This window comes from Paramisgurnus dabryanus, chromosome 23 (assembly GCF_030506205.2).
Source record: "Paramisgurnus dabryanus chromosome 23, PD_genome_1.1, whole genome shotgun sequence".
NCBI lineage: Eukaryota > Metazoa > Chordata > Actinopteri > Cypriniformes > Cobitidae > Paramisgurnus > Paramisgurnus dabryanus.
Window position 1 is genome coordinate 2,277,371 of NC_133359.1, and position 15,165 is coordinate 2,292,535.

At 34.7% G+C, this 15,165-nt stretch overlaps 2 protein-coding genes across 2 annotated transcripts in view; both read right to left on the bottom strand.

Moving 5' to 3' along the window:
* LOC135768204 (transcriptional enhancer factor TEF-3-like) overlaps positions 1 to 3,176 on the bottom strand; it is a 33,599-nt gene extending 30,423 nt beyond the window's left edge. The window contains exon 1 of the mRNA XM_065277388.1: positions 3,044 to 3,176. Coding sequence (XP_065133460.1) covers positions 3,044 to 3,050 — 7 coding nt within the window. The 5' untranslated portion in view covers positions 3,051 to 3,176. The remainder of the gene's footprint in view (positions 1 to 3,043) is intronic.
* A 7,262-nt stretch (positions 3,177 to 10,438) lies between these two features.
* Positions 10,439 to 15,165, bottom strand: part of LOC135768205 (DENN domain-containing protein 2A) — a 45,829-nt gene continuing 41,102 nt past the window's right edge. The window contains exons 19-20 of the mRNA XM_065277389.2: positions 14,987 to 15,073; positions 10,439 to 11,574 (exon numbers count right to left, since the gene is read on the bottom strand). Of these exons, the coding sequence (XP_065133461.1) occupies positions 11,543 to 11,574; positions 14,987 to 15,073 (119 nt within the window). The 3' untranslated portion in view covers positions 10,439 to 11,542. The remainder of the gene's footprint in view (positions 11,575 to 14,986; positions 15,074 to 15,165) is intronic.

Sequence of the window (15,165 nt, forward strand, 5' to 3'; positions counted from 1 at the left end):
GATGATTTTCTAGAGGCAGAGGTCTGTAGAGTCACGTGTGGCGCTTGACAACCCGTGTGCATGTGCAGTTGCTAAAACAACATCGAATAAAAGTATTTTAATGCAATTTGAGGTTAACACTTTCCCAGCCATTAACGAGATATCTCCGCAATTAATAAAAAACATTTGCATAAAAAACGTGTTTCTCAAGAATTTTTATGTTTAAGCAAAGACTTTATTATGCCTTTACCCAATTGATAAAAAAAAACTGAGGCCAAAATGTTATTTACTAATTTTAAACTCTATGTATGTTTTGATCATCGTTCTGAATCTGATCTCTAGCAAAATTCCTTCACAAAAATGCAATTATTTCAGCTTTTTACAAAAAAAATATTTTTTAATAAAAATACCCATATTTTAGAGTTTATAAGCAGAGAAAAAAAATATTGATAGGATGAAACGTTTATTTTCCGTTTTGTTTGTTTGTTTATTGATTGATTGTTTCGAAGCAGACGGTCGGGTCTTTCATTTGATATATTTGTATGTTTATATTTTTTTTAGAAGAAAATTTTCCTGGAAGGCATTTTGTGAAACTTTTGGGAAAATCACAAAAGAATGCACCCGGGCAACTTTTCAAAAAATGGCTGTAGGGGAATGAGTTAAAGGGGTCATATTATGAGATATTTTTTAAAGATGTAAAATAAATCTTTGGTGTCCCCAGAGTACATATGTGAAGTTTTAGCTCAAATTACCACACAGATAATTTATTATAGCATGTTAAAATTACCACTTTGTAGGTGGGAGCAAAAATTTGTCGCTTTTGGGTGTGTCCTTTAAAATGCAATTGAGCTGATGAAATGCAAACATTGATCACCATAATCGTGGTTTATTGAAATTGAAACTCAACTGTGCTGTCAATTTGTTTCACGTTTTCACGGTTGATAGAACAACAGGGGACCAATAAAAAAAAATCTGATTTTCACACTATGACACCTTTAAGAAACATATATTATGGTTCAGTTGATGTCAGGTGTAATTGTTGGTTAGAAATATGTTGTGTGATTTTAGAAATATCTGACTTTCCTTATTCAAGTAGATAGGACTTTAGTCTTGCATGACTGAAATAATTGGCGGGAGGCATTGCAAACATGGCCGCCTAGTGGCGCGACTTCCCTAAATGACTTCTATATGAATGCCACCATACATACAGGACATCCAGAAGATCTACTCATTCATAGTTGTTGACAACTCAACAACTAGTTATTATTAAAACTCTAGGTCTACAAATTTTTCATTACTAGCCTAACTGTTAATTGATGGATATCAGCGATAAGTGATTTCGTCTGAGTTGATAGCAGGTGATACCTCTCTCTCTCTCTCTCTCTCTCTCTCTCTCTCTCTCTCTCTCTCTCTCTCTCTCTCTCTCTCTCTCTCTCTCTCTCTCTCTCATTTGGACTGTTGGAGGTGAGCTGAAAGGCAAAACACAGACTGCGCTCCAGGGTCGTAAGCGGGGGCCACACAAACAGGTGCAAACCGCACAACTCCGTCACCCCCCCTTTGTGTTTATTTGTCCCTCTTCATCGCACATGCTCAAAAGGGTAAACGTCCATTCTCGCGTCGGGTTACAGCGGCTTTGCCTTGAACCCTCACGACGTGCCATTCCAGTCACACTCTGCTTCTCCCGAACCATCACTCACCCCCCTCCTGCCCGATAGACCCGCCCTAAATGCCCCCCTTTTGCCCCTTACGACCCCCCTTCCACCTGCTTTACAGCGATATTGAGACGGGCTTCATGCAGTTTATCACAGCTGATCGAGACGCAGCCGCACGATGACAGACGCAACACATGTGCTCTCATCTTATTCGCCCGCCATCCGCCCAGCCCGTATCAAACTGCACCTGCTGATCATTACATCATCTTATTCTCCTTCCACTGCCATCAACATAGACCGACATTTATACTTTATAGTGAGGGTTGTGCACATAGTCTATGTACAATAAAAACTCAAATGAAATAAATGTAAAACATGCATATGCTGGGTGATTTAAAGGTCAGTGTTGTGTAAGGATTAGATGTTATATTAGTGTATAAATCATTGTAATTCACTAAATTGCATGAGAAAATCTTTATCTCTTACGAGGCACATTTTAAACTTTAGAAATGTTTTAACAAGAAAAATGCAATTGTGTTCCTATAGCTCATTGGTGGTCATTGCATAAGCAGAGAGAGATGGAGAGAGATTCAAGACACCGGTTCAAAACCAGTTCCACCGCCCAGTAGAGTCCAATAACCCATCTACTTTTTTTTTCAGAAATTTGAAAAATAGATTCAAGCACTTTCAATGACCTGTATCTATGTATGTATATTTTCTAAAACTTTCCAGGGCCTTGAATTTTTTTCCCCCAGATTCACAAACTTTCAAGGATTTCAAGGACCCGTGGGAACCCTGTATTTAACTCTTTCCCCACCAGCTTTTTAAAAAAAAAGTTTCCATCCAGCGGCAGCATTTTTTATGATTTTCACAAAAGTTTAATGCCTTCCAGAAAAGGTGTCTTCTACAAATATATAAACATACCATATATCAAATGAAAGAACAGATCCTCTGCTTTCAAACAAACAAACAAAAACAAAAACAATTATCAATCTTTATTTGATCTCTTTTATCACCTCTAGAATATGGGTAGGTTTCTTCAAAAAGACAAAATTTTTAGCAAAAGCTGAGATAATAACATTTTTGTAAAGGAATTTTGTTAGAGATCAAAAAAGATTCAAACATTTAAATCGATGATCAAAACATACACAGAGTTTTTACTGATTTTGGATCAGTGGATGCTTCAGTGTTTTATAAGTTGAGTAAAAGCGCCACCTTGGGGATAATAGTGGAAATATAGATTACCGTAAAAACTCACCAGAGAAGCGTTTTCTCTTAATTGACAAGATTACTGGCCAGGAAAGAGTTAAATGGCCCACATCACTTCTACATCTATCCACCCTGTTGTTTTTAAAACTCACCTGCAGGCTACAAATAAGAGGCAGGGAGGTAATAAAATGGGAGGCGCTTACCGTACATCTTGCCCTCGTCTGAGAGGATAATTTTACGGCGGCCGCAGGGCGGATAGATGGCCAGCGCTTCCTGAAAGCTCTGCTCGATGTCTGGACTCCACACGCCCTCCGCATCGTTCTCCAGAGGTTTGTCCAATCCTTCGCTCAGCTCCTCACTAGCACCCCCTGGTGAGGGTGCTGATGCCCAATCGGACGACAGGGTGGTGGTCAGAGATCCAAGATGGCCTGTACTGTAGATATGGGTGAGGGTGTGGGACTGACCGGGGTGCGACCTGAAGAAAACATCAAGAGTTAGCTCAAAAAAGGTTATGCCAAAAGGTCACGGGCTCGATTCTGTGTCAAATGCATGAAATGTAATCATCAGAATATTTGATGAAAAACACCTGACTAAGACGAAGAGTCAACCGAGTTACAAAAAACAACAACCCAATATGTGATGTCATGATTGTCACCCACTATATTGAGTTTTAGCACAAGCTGATGTCACCAGCACGCTTCCACACGAGGTAACATCATCATGTGAATGAAACGGCCTTTAGACCAAAGCAAAAGATCATGGGAGCAGTCCCTAGACTTCATAATCCTACTTGGAAAAAGCGTCTTGGTTGTGAAATCACATTAGGGGGGACACACGACGAAACCTCGTCTGCAAGTGCGTAAACAGAATGAGAGCCGAGCTATTTTAAGATCTGTCTCAAACCAAACCTCGAGGTCCCTCAAAACAATCTCTTATGGCACATTTACTCTTCTGAATCCTGATAGTCTTGCTCAAGGTCACAATGGCAGGAGGTTATGTCAGAATCAAACCTACAACATTGAGTTTATACTGACGTAGGTGACTGAATGGCACAATAATGACACACAAGTTTTTTCCAGAAAGTTGATGGGAATTCTGGTGCAAGTGCACGTTCAGGAAATTAAGAGCTGCTGAGCAACGGTGCGTCACAGTAAAGTCTGATTCAATCAAACCGTTTTCCTTTGACTTCACCGACTTCCTGTACCAAACACACACACACGCAAACACACACATGCATGCATGAAAACACACACACACACACAAACCAGAACAAATGTTCTCAGACGTTGAAATATGTAACTCATGTTGGTACAGAAGCTTCCCAAAAAGATACAATATATCACAAACTGTCCAAATATCTCCCAGCTTTCACACATTTTGCGATAAATATTAGACACGGTTGTCTGCCAAATACCTTAAATGTGAACCAAAATGACACACAAACACTAATAAAACAAGCTTCTGTTTTATTGTTACAAAGTTGCTACTGTAGCTCTATTAAGAAAAGCGTTGCCATTAAGGTTGTGGGTTCGATTCAAAGTCACATACTGATAAAAAATTGCACTGTAAGTCACAATGGATCAAAGCACCTGCCAATAAATGTGTAAATGTTAATAAATAGACAGCATATTTAATGCAACCAGCTTAGCAAATCAATAAAGTATATTGTAATACTATAGATCCATGTTGAATTTCTCTCGACATCTCAATGCACACATGCATGCATGCACAAGCATGAACATACAGAATGAAAACACAATCCCATAACACACAGATATGCACGTATGACTTCAGGCAAAATCCACATTAACCAGGTTGGGAATGTAAAGCTATAGAGCGACAAAACCGCTGTCATATTTATACACACACACACACACACATTCAGGATATTTGTTAGCTTATTCTTTTGAGAGAGCCGGAGGGCCGTGAGCTCTGATAAAGAGTTTGTGACACGCGGCGAGCGTCTCGTCTGGAGCGTCTCTAATCACCACGTGTTAATGTGATAATAGCAGTAAAACAACATCACCCCCTTCAAGGTTATAAACATCACTAACCATGTAAAGATGCACTAACCCTTATACGACATGATGGTTTTAATCAGCCAAATGCAGAACTGGATTTATTAAAAATACTATAATAAAATACTGTGTTTTATTTATTTTTTTGTTTGAAAATGTCATTGGCATGACATTAAATATTATACATTTAAAATGCCTTAAGGATATAAGTTATACGTCTTATTGAGGTCTTGAGGTTTAGGTATGTTGGTGTGCGTGTGTTCAGGAAGCAAATTCTCAGATAAATGTTAAACAGTAACAACTTAATACAATATTATCATCGGGAGGTGGTTACAGGATGTGCAATGATGTCATATCGTTTACAAAAGTACAACATATAATCTGAGTTGTTTTTACATTGTACTGTACGTGAAAAAGATTTGCTACTGTAGTAGGAGAAACATGCCAATGCTATGCTATGGTACACCCCCCTCCCAAAAAAACATGGTAGCACCATACTAATTTTTGCAGGGGAAAGTTTCCTACTTTTGTCATTAGCTTTCACATTATTAAACTTGTGTGTCTTGTGCACTTGTATATGAAGTTAATCCAGGATTAATTTGAAGAAACTAGCTGTGTGTGTGTTTTAAATCCATCACAACACTGTAAAACATTTGCTGTAGTTATGCAGCTGTTTGCCAGTAACTTACTGTAGATTTAAATAAATTGATGTTATTTAGTTTGTTCAAAGTTAAATGAACATAAACATTAACAAATTGTTGTCTTTGCAGAATAAAACTATAAAATAACAGCTTCATGCAAAGCATTATGGGAACCAGAAATCCCCATCAACCTTTTTCTGTTATTTTAATTCAAATTTTGCTTTGCATGAGGTTTTGATTTTATAGTTTTATTCGGTAAAGATACATTTTCCTTTAAATAAATTGTTGCCAGTAAATAACATACATTTAAATCTACGGTAAGTTACAGACATTTATTACAGTGAATGACTGAACTTTCATTCGGATAACTTTGAGACACGTATTGTCACATTTACATGAACATAGACACACATCACATCACAAACAGCTGGTCTGTGAGATTCACTTTTGATTTTAGTTTAACAAGCATGATGTCATTGGAAAAAACTAATAAATCAGTTACCCAGCATTTGTTTGCATTACTTGAATTACTTGCATTTTTCAGCCTTTCCTTCTCCTAACCGTGTCTTTCAATCATCGAGTTAAAAATATACTAGAAAAACATAACTGACAACCGAGCACGTAAAACATCCTGACCTGAATGTGTTTTTGTGCTAAATATTTTATTTAACGTGGAAAAAAATTGTGAAGAGACAGAGCTGAACAGGTGCACATAAGATTCATTCCACCTGTTATGCCTATAGCACAAAGTTGTGTCCCAGTTTTTACCCCTGCTGTGCGTCTGATACAAATCTATAGAGAAAATCTCAAACTATCTTTGAAACTTTCTTTCTTTTCGATGTCTAAGAAAATCATCTGCTAATAAATGACAACTAAGAAACACCCATTCATCAATAAAAATAATACCTTAAATGTACCGTGGGAAGAACAATGCATTATTTCACAGAAAACTTAATGACAAAAACAAAAAGTAAAAAATGTCACATATCTTTGGAAAGCTGAGATTCTTGTGATTCAATGGAAACCCTTGTAAGATACAATCATTAGGTACAATTTGTGTCCTTTTTAGGCATCTTTAGCCTTTTTCAGGAATGCTAAGGGGTTAAAATACTTTTAACTACAATCTCCATCTCCAATCTAAATCTTTTTTATTTACAATATGTAACGATTTATGTAACTGTTCATTTATTTAGTGATACATTTAATTTTGCTGAAATAGGCTTATTATAAGCATGGATATTAGTATAAGAATATGTTATACATTTATAATAACACATATGTTAATTTAAGAAATAATTCGTTGTCTACAACATGGAAAAACACACCTGTAGATAGGCTATACTGTACATGATTTATTTATTATAAAGGGTCAATTGCATTATCTATCTATATATTTATTATTATTACGTCACTTTATATCCAATAAACAATACACTAATTACGTATATATCAAAATGTAATAAAAATTTGTTGTTATTTGTATATAATGAATATATTTAAACGCGCGTCAGTGACGTAATTAAACTCCCTGAGAAAGTTTCCTGTCGTTACGCGGTAATAAAGGATGCCGGAATTCGTGAAAAATTCCAACAATTCCAAATATTCCATTGTTACATCACATTTCGTCATAATGGGTCCTCGTGATCCTTTAAATGCGCACGTTTAAGCTCTTCTAAAATCTCACAAAGTAAAGAACAGAAACCTGTAGGAGTTTCTGACTCCATGAACATTTGCTTTGAAAAAACACTTAAATAATTTGACACAACAGATAACGTGAAGATAAATGAAACTCTTACCTGTTTGAGTGAGCGGTGAGGTAACCGAAGGCTGTTTTGGGGGTGAAATCTTTGCCCGGGTGACTGGAAGCGTGGGGAAAGCTGGAATTTCAGGAATTGGTTGCAGTATAACATGAGGAGGAGTGACACGAGAGAGAAGAGGAGAGGAGAGGGAGGGAGGTGCGAGGGGAGGTGCCGGGTTTGAAAAGGGAAAAGAAGCAATGTTGGTGTGGAGGGAAAAGGAAATAAGCCACATCCACATCCAGAGGGATTCACATGGACAGTATCACACACACACAACTGACACAATAAGTGTTATCCATAAAAACAACACACACTTCCCTAAAGTTAAAGGTTTGTGTTGTTATAAAGTAATAGTTAATAAAATAGATAAGACAAAGTAAGAGTTAATCAAAATAATTGATTTTCACTTACAGTAAAGTAGTATGCTTCGTTTACTAGGCCTATTTACATGTTAAGCTCATTTAAAAATGAAACCATTGTATCTTTCACATATGACTCAATAAAATTTCCAACAAATTCTAAGAATTTTCCAGAAATTTTCATTTTATGTCATACAAGATTTTCTTTTGAAGTTTAATTGAAAGACGTCAGAAAAGTGCAATGAACTTTAATACACTTTGTTGCTTTGCTATCAAGTTTGAGACATCAATAATGTTAAAGTAATTTAAAGAATATAGACAATTCAAATTATTATGATTCAAAAAGCATTACTGTTACCATTTAAGAAATAGTTTTAAAATGTTTCTATATCAAAACACAGAACCACCAAATACTTAATCCTAAAATAATCCCATCCACAAATTAAAATAATTCAATAAATTATTTTTGTCCAAAAGCCAAATTTCCTTTCATGATATCAAACAACAACAGGTTTGTGTGTGTTATTAATGTTCAATACGTCACCATTCAACAGGTTTGTGTGTTCAGAAGGTTTGGTGCCCTCTACAGGACACTAACAGAACTGCACGTGAAACACCTTGACTGTTAAAGGGGACATATCATGAAAATCTGACTTTTTCCTTGTTTAAGTGCTATAATTGGGTCCCCAGTGCTTCTATCAACCTAGATAATGTGAAAAAGGTCAACCCAGTAACTTGGTTTTGGAACCATTCTCTGCAAATATGTAAAAAAAAATAGTTCATTGAAATTTGGCTCCCCATGTGATGTCAGAAGGGAATCTTATTATAATCATACCGCCCCTTAATCTGCACTATACCAGCACGGCACTGCCATTAACTGCAGAGATCAGCTCATTTGCATTTTAAAGGACACACCCAAAAACAGCAACACACCTACAAATTGTTAATTTTAACATGTTATAATGAATTATCTACACTGCAAAAAATAATTTTCAAGAAAAAAAATCTTATGTATTTTTGTCTTGTTTTCAGTAAAAATATCTAAAAATTCTTTAATTAAGATGCTTTTTCTTGATGAGCAAAGCGACCCAAGAAAATAAGTCTAGTTTTTAGACCAAAAATATCACATTTAAGTGACTTTGTGTATAAAACAAGCAAAAAAATCAAGATTTTTTCTTGAATTTAGTGTTTAAAATTTTTTTTAAGAAAATTTTGCTTACCCCATTGGCAGATTTTTTTTGCTCGTTTTATGCACAAAATCACTTAAATTTGATATTTTTGGTCTTTAAACTAGACATATTTCTTGGGTCAATTTGCTTATCAAGAAAAAGCATCTCAATTTAAGAATGTTTAGATATTTTTACTGAAAACAAGACAAAAATACTAAGAATGTTTTTCTTGAAATAATTTTTTTGCAGCGTATATGGTATTTATTTGATTTATAGATTTATTTGACATCTTTAAAAAGTCTTGTGATATGTCCCCTTTAATATGATCTCAGTCAGACCTTAATATTTATTAATATTAAGAATTAAACAGTCATGTGATTTAATGACTAGATCCTGCTGCTAATTTTCATAATAATTGTGGTTTATACAAGATGACTAAATCCAAATTTGTTATATAGTGTGAACAGATTTAGTAGGAATATTTTTTGATTATAATAAATCAATTATTTGTACCTGTATTTCTGCTGAAGCACAACAGCAACTTAACACAATGAGCATGCGCAGTATGTGCAATATTTATTTTACAACCAGTACCTTTAAAAGCAACACAAACTAATACTACAGAATAATTTTACTACGGAATTATATTTAATTTGAGACAATTATACGCTCTATTAAAACCAATACATTTCCCATTATAACCAATAAATCTACTAAAAAAAGATATTGTTCTGTATAGCTCAGTGGTAGAGCAGCGCAAAAGGTCAGGGTTCAAACCCAGAGAACATACTGATAAAAAAATGTATAGCTTGTAATGCACTGTAAGTCGCTTTGGATAAAAGCCTCTGCCAAATGAATAATATAAATATAGAAATGTTGTGATGGTTTCTGTTGTTTTTCCTGAAGGAGACCACAGCTGCAACTAAACCCGATTTCACCCAGCTTCCGATTGCTTAATCCGGATCTGTTCACGAAGTTCTGTTATTTAAAGCAGTGAGAATGCACAACACGGACGAGTTTGATCTTATAGAAAAGTCTTTATTAAGCACTTTTAAAAAAGATGAAGTTCATTGTAACTTTAGAGGTGTTGCTGAAATGTCAATAGATAGAGAACTCCAATCTCCAGATTTGTTTTGGTTTAGCTCAAGAATCTTTTTAAAGGGCATATATTATGTAAAATCCTCTTTTATAAGGTGTTTGGACATAAATGTGTGCTGACAGTGTGAACGCAATCACCCTACACTGCAAAAAATTATTTTCAAGAAAAAAAATCTTAGTATTTTTGGGGTTTTTTTCCGTAAAAATATCTAAAAAATTTTTTAATTAAGATGCTTTTTCTTGATGAGCAAAATGACCCAAGAAAATAAGTCTAGCTTTTAGACCAAAAATATCAAATTTAAGTGATTTCGTGCATTAAACAAGCAAAAAATCTGCCAATGGGGTAAGCAAATTTTTCTTGCATATTTTTAAATTGAATTTAATGTTTAAGAATAATTTTCAAGATTTTTTGCTTACCCCATTGGCAGATTTATTTGCTTGTTTTTATGCACAAAATCACTTAAATTTGATATTTTTGGTCTAAAAACTAGACTTATTTTCTTGGGTTGTTTTGCTTATCTAGAAAAGCATCTTAATTTAAGAATTTTTATATATTTTTACTGAATACAAGACCAAAATTTTCAAAAATTCATACGCTCTTTCTTTTCCTTTTAAATCCCCATCAAAGCAGCCTCATTAGACATGCCATTTTGTTTCTCTAATCAATGTGAGGTCACACTGATAAAGCCCCACCCACGGCCCCTGACTGACAGTCCAGCATTACAATAAATTCCACCCTTAGCGAATTGTATGCTGTCCTTCATATCTCAATAAAGATATATACTATTGTCTCAGACTGTATTAATCCAATCAATTTTAACCGAAAGCGCTCACTGTCTGTTTGTAAGGGATTGAGGAGCTGTAGCTCATTTGCATTTAAAGGTACACACACTTTTTTGCTATTACCCAAATAGGGTTATTTTGGACATGATATAATAAATGATCTCAGGGGTATTTTGAGCTGAAACTTCACAGACACATTCTGGGCACACTTGAGACTTATATTACAGCTTGTAAAAATTGACATAATAGATGCGCTTTAACACTGTAACATTGTCCATTATGATCCGATCCTGCAGTTCAGCGATTCTAGATTTTCCTCTTTTTCTAATCCAAAACAAAACTTCATTCATTCATCCATCAGTAAATCACAGTGGCGTGTTTCACGGAAACCCAAAGTGGTCATCAACCTCAAATCTGTCACATGCTACGATAAATAGTCTATATAACAAACTAACAACATTTTGATTTTGCATTGATTTAATTTTAAAAGAAACATATAGTTTTACAGAAGGTTTTATTATTTCTAGACAGTATATAAATTAATTTATAGCCTCCTGCTGCAGAAGAAGTTGTACTTATCTCATACAATGTCTGAAAACAAGAGAAATTACTATACACACAAAGTGAAGACACAACCGTCGGTCTCCTCTGTAGGGTTTTATATGAACAAATGTTTTTTCTGGACACTTGTTTCTGTTTTGTTTGGTCCGTGTTTTTCTACTTGGTCCTCATGTACTCTCATGTCTCTGAAGTAAGTCTGTCCCGTAAGGCTGTTTTGGGTCATTCATAACGGTGAGAGCGAACATTCACACACTACACAGCTGGTCTGCGCTTTTCACTTTTTGGACAAGAATTTCATCTTGTGTCCTAAGAGACGGAGAGAAAAGATGTTGCAGAAAATTTCACCTAAACATGACAAGTCAACTTTATTTATGTGACAGATATTAACCCATTGTGGTGTTCAAACAGGACACCTGCTTACTGCACAGTACTCTGTGTGCTGCATACTACAGCAGTATGCATGCTACATCTTAACAACCATGTCAAACAGTATGCATCACATAAGCTTTTCTAATGCTTACCTGAATAAATAACTAAATAATTTAAATAGGGGTGTCCTCGACTAAGGATTTACATATTCGAATCAGAATTTTCGAATCTTTCCATAGTCGACCGATAGTCGAATCATCTATGTTTGTATGCATGGGTTGGGAGGGGGCCAGACCAGGTACAAATTGGTAACTTTTATTTTCTTTCACAAACAGCACACATAAACAACTGTCTGATAAAGTGACCAAAACTGTCTTTCAAGTAATAAACGAAGACAAAACTGACGATGCATTTATATATATATTTTTTAAGGTAAAATGTAAGGCAACATTTGTTGAATTATTCCTCATAACATTTTAAAGCCACGATCTACAGAACATCACACAAAAATACATTTTGATAACTAAACCTAAAAAAATAACAAAGGTAATCCTGCCTTGGAAACTCCGGCTACAATTACGTGTTTTTATTTAATTTGGAGATAGCGCGTCAAAGCAGTCATGACCAAAAAAACCCGACAAATGAGAAATGACAAATAATTTGTGATTGTGACTGTAAATGATAAAAACTAATCTTTATTTACAATTCATTAAACGTTAATTTATAACAAGAAAAACACTGAAATTAATGATTATATAGACACTACGCGTTATTATTTAGCACAGAAATACCTGCTTGCTTGCTTTGACTTTGATCATCTCTGTATTAACTTTAGATACAGAAAGACCGCATGATATTATTTATTTCAGGAATCTCTTTGCTATAATTTGAAAGTGAACACCGACTGACCATAATATTAAATCACAAGAAAGACATTCGTGTCAGGCAGAAATAGGTTCGGTGCAGATACTAGTTTCCGTTTCATCACCGAAATAAAAAAAAAACGGCTTACCTGTTTTGTAGTTTAACTTTAAGATAGACAATATATGTTTTAAATACATTTTAAAAACTTATACTCGTCGAAAAACATCCGTTTTTTAATGTTTAGTTTGATGAACTCCTAAATATGAGACGCAGAGCACCTAACCGTTCGGCTAAATTACATGCGCAAGCATGGCCAGCACGCAATAGCGCAACATCGATACAACGAAAAGCTATCCAAAATTTACATACTTAAATTAGATCGGAATTTACGTTTATAATAAATACAATTTTTTTTAATAAAATAAGGTCAGAAGTAACAAAGTGCAGAACAAATATGCAAAATGCCTCAAGTGCACGGAAACAAAACACAAGCCAAATAGTTAAATCAGATAACCCAAAGTGATTTATAAATAAAATAAAATATAGAAATTATTAAAAGAACGAAAGACATAGTTTAATTTGCCAGCTTTGTCTTTTAAATGTCGAAACAAAGAGGCAAGGCTTTAATAACATAGAGACCTCTTATGGACGTGAAGTCCGGTCACAGGGGTTGTTGGATTTATTAACGCATTTTAAAAATATTTATTGAAAGCTGCTACTTCACATATTATTTGCAGCATTATCATAATATGCAGTATATTAATATATTGTGAGAAAGCTGTTATATGTGAAATCAGATAATGTGTGCACCCATACGCCCAAAATTAAATGATCCTCATTTCATAACACATCTGCGACGATTCGACTATGAGATTGGTAGTCGAATCAGGCTTCTCCTATCGATGCATCGAATCTTCGACTATTCGGGGTCACCCCTAAATTTAAATAAATAAATAATACACTTTTTATTTTGATGAAAAATGTTTAGGCAGTCCAATCGAATTTACATCCCTCCTGAAAAAAAACAGCCAAAAAATGACTTTCTTACTTTGAATTTGTGTCTTGTTTTCCGTAAAAAAGATCTAAAATTTTTTTAATTAAGATGCCTTTTCTTGATGAGCAAACTGACCTAAGAAAATAAGTCTAGTTTTTAGACCAAAAATATCAAATTTAAGTAAATCTGTGCTTAAAACAAGCAAAAAATCTGCCAATTGGGTAAGCAAAAAAATCTTGAACATTTTTCTTAAACACTAAATTTAAGAAATATTCAGGAAAATTTGCAAGTGGCAGATTTTTTTGCTTGTTTTAAGCACAAATTTACTTAAATTTTATATTTAAATTATTTTCTTGGGTCATTTTGTTCATCAAGAAAAAGCATCTTAATATAAGAATTTGTATAAAAATTTAATGAAAACGACAAAAATACTAAGAATTTTTTTCTTGAAAATTATTTTTTTCAGTGTAAAAGCAGCCTTGCACTGAAAAAAATGACTTTCTTACTTAGTATTTGTGTCTTGTTTTCAGTAAAAATATCTTAAAATTCTTAGGATGCATTTTCTTAATAAGCAAAATTATCTAAAAAATTAATTAGTTTTTAGACAAAAAATATATACATTTTAAGTGATTTTGTGCTTAAAACATGTAAAAAAAATCTGCCAATGGAATAAGAATTTTTTTTGTTTTTTAATTTTTCCATAAACACTTAATTAATAAAAATTAAAGGAAAAATTGCAATATATTTTTATCTAAAAACTAGACTTTTTTTCTTAGGTCATTTAGCCCATCAAGATTTCTTGATTTAGGAATTTTTAGATATTTGTAATAAAAAACAAGTCAAGTCAAGTAAGAAAGTCATTTTTTGGAGTCTCCCAGCCTGGTTTTAGCTGCTGTAGAGTTTGGTTTTAGAGAGTTTTTGGCCACTTTCTGCTGGTCAAGCTAGTCTTAGCTGGTCAGGGTGGTAGACCAGCTTATCCCATCAGTTTAAACCAGCTTGACCAGGCTGGAAGCGTGGCCACATTGGCCAAGTTAGTTGGCTGGCCTGGATAAACTGGTGGGTTCAGCTGGTCTTCCAGTCTGACCAGCTAAGACCAGTGTCCAAAACTCTCTACACCAGCTTAAACCAGGCTGGGAGTCCAGCCAACAACCTTATGCTACTGTACGTACACTCCAAACGAGGAGCATCGCGTTACTCGCTCTAGATTACTCGCGGAATTTAACTTCGTGGCATGCGAATTTTTCGCTGGAGTTGAATATTTTCAACTTGGGCGAAGAAGCGTTTGAGGCGAATATCACGTGTTTTCATGGCAAACGCGAAACCCATATCGCGTCGTTTGCATCCCCTCCGCGAGGACGCAACTGATCGCGTCTTTGCATTGACTTTGTATATAATCTACTCGTATTGCATCGTGCACAATAAACATGTTCGTTATGGTCCCAATCTAAATTCACACTGACACTAATGTTAGATTAAGAGATTCAGTTTTACCTAAACCTTTGAGGAACTTGTTGACGCCCCTGTGCTCACTGCCTGGAAGAGAATCCAGATAGTCCTGTGCTCGGATCTCAAATAAACCTGTTTTATAAAAGAGAGAAAGATGATTTAATGCACCAATCTAAACTAATAATACACATTACTATGGGTTTCATTATAGCATAAGATCAAAA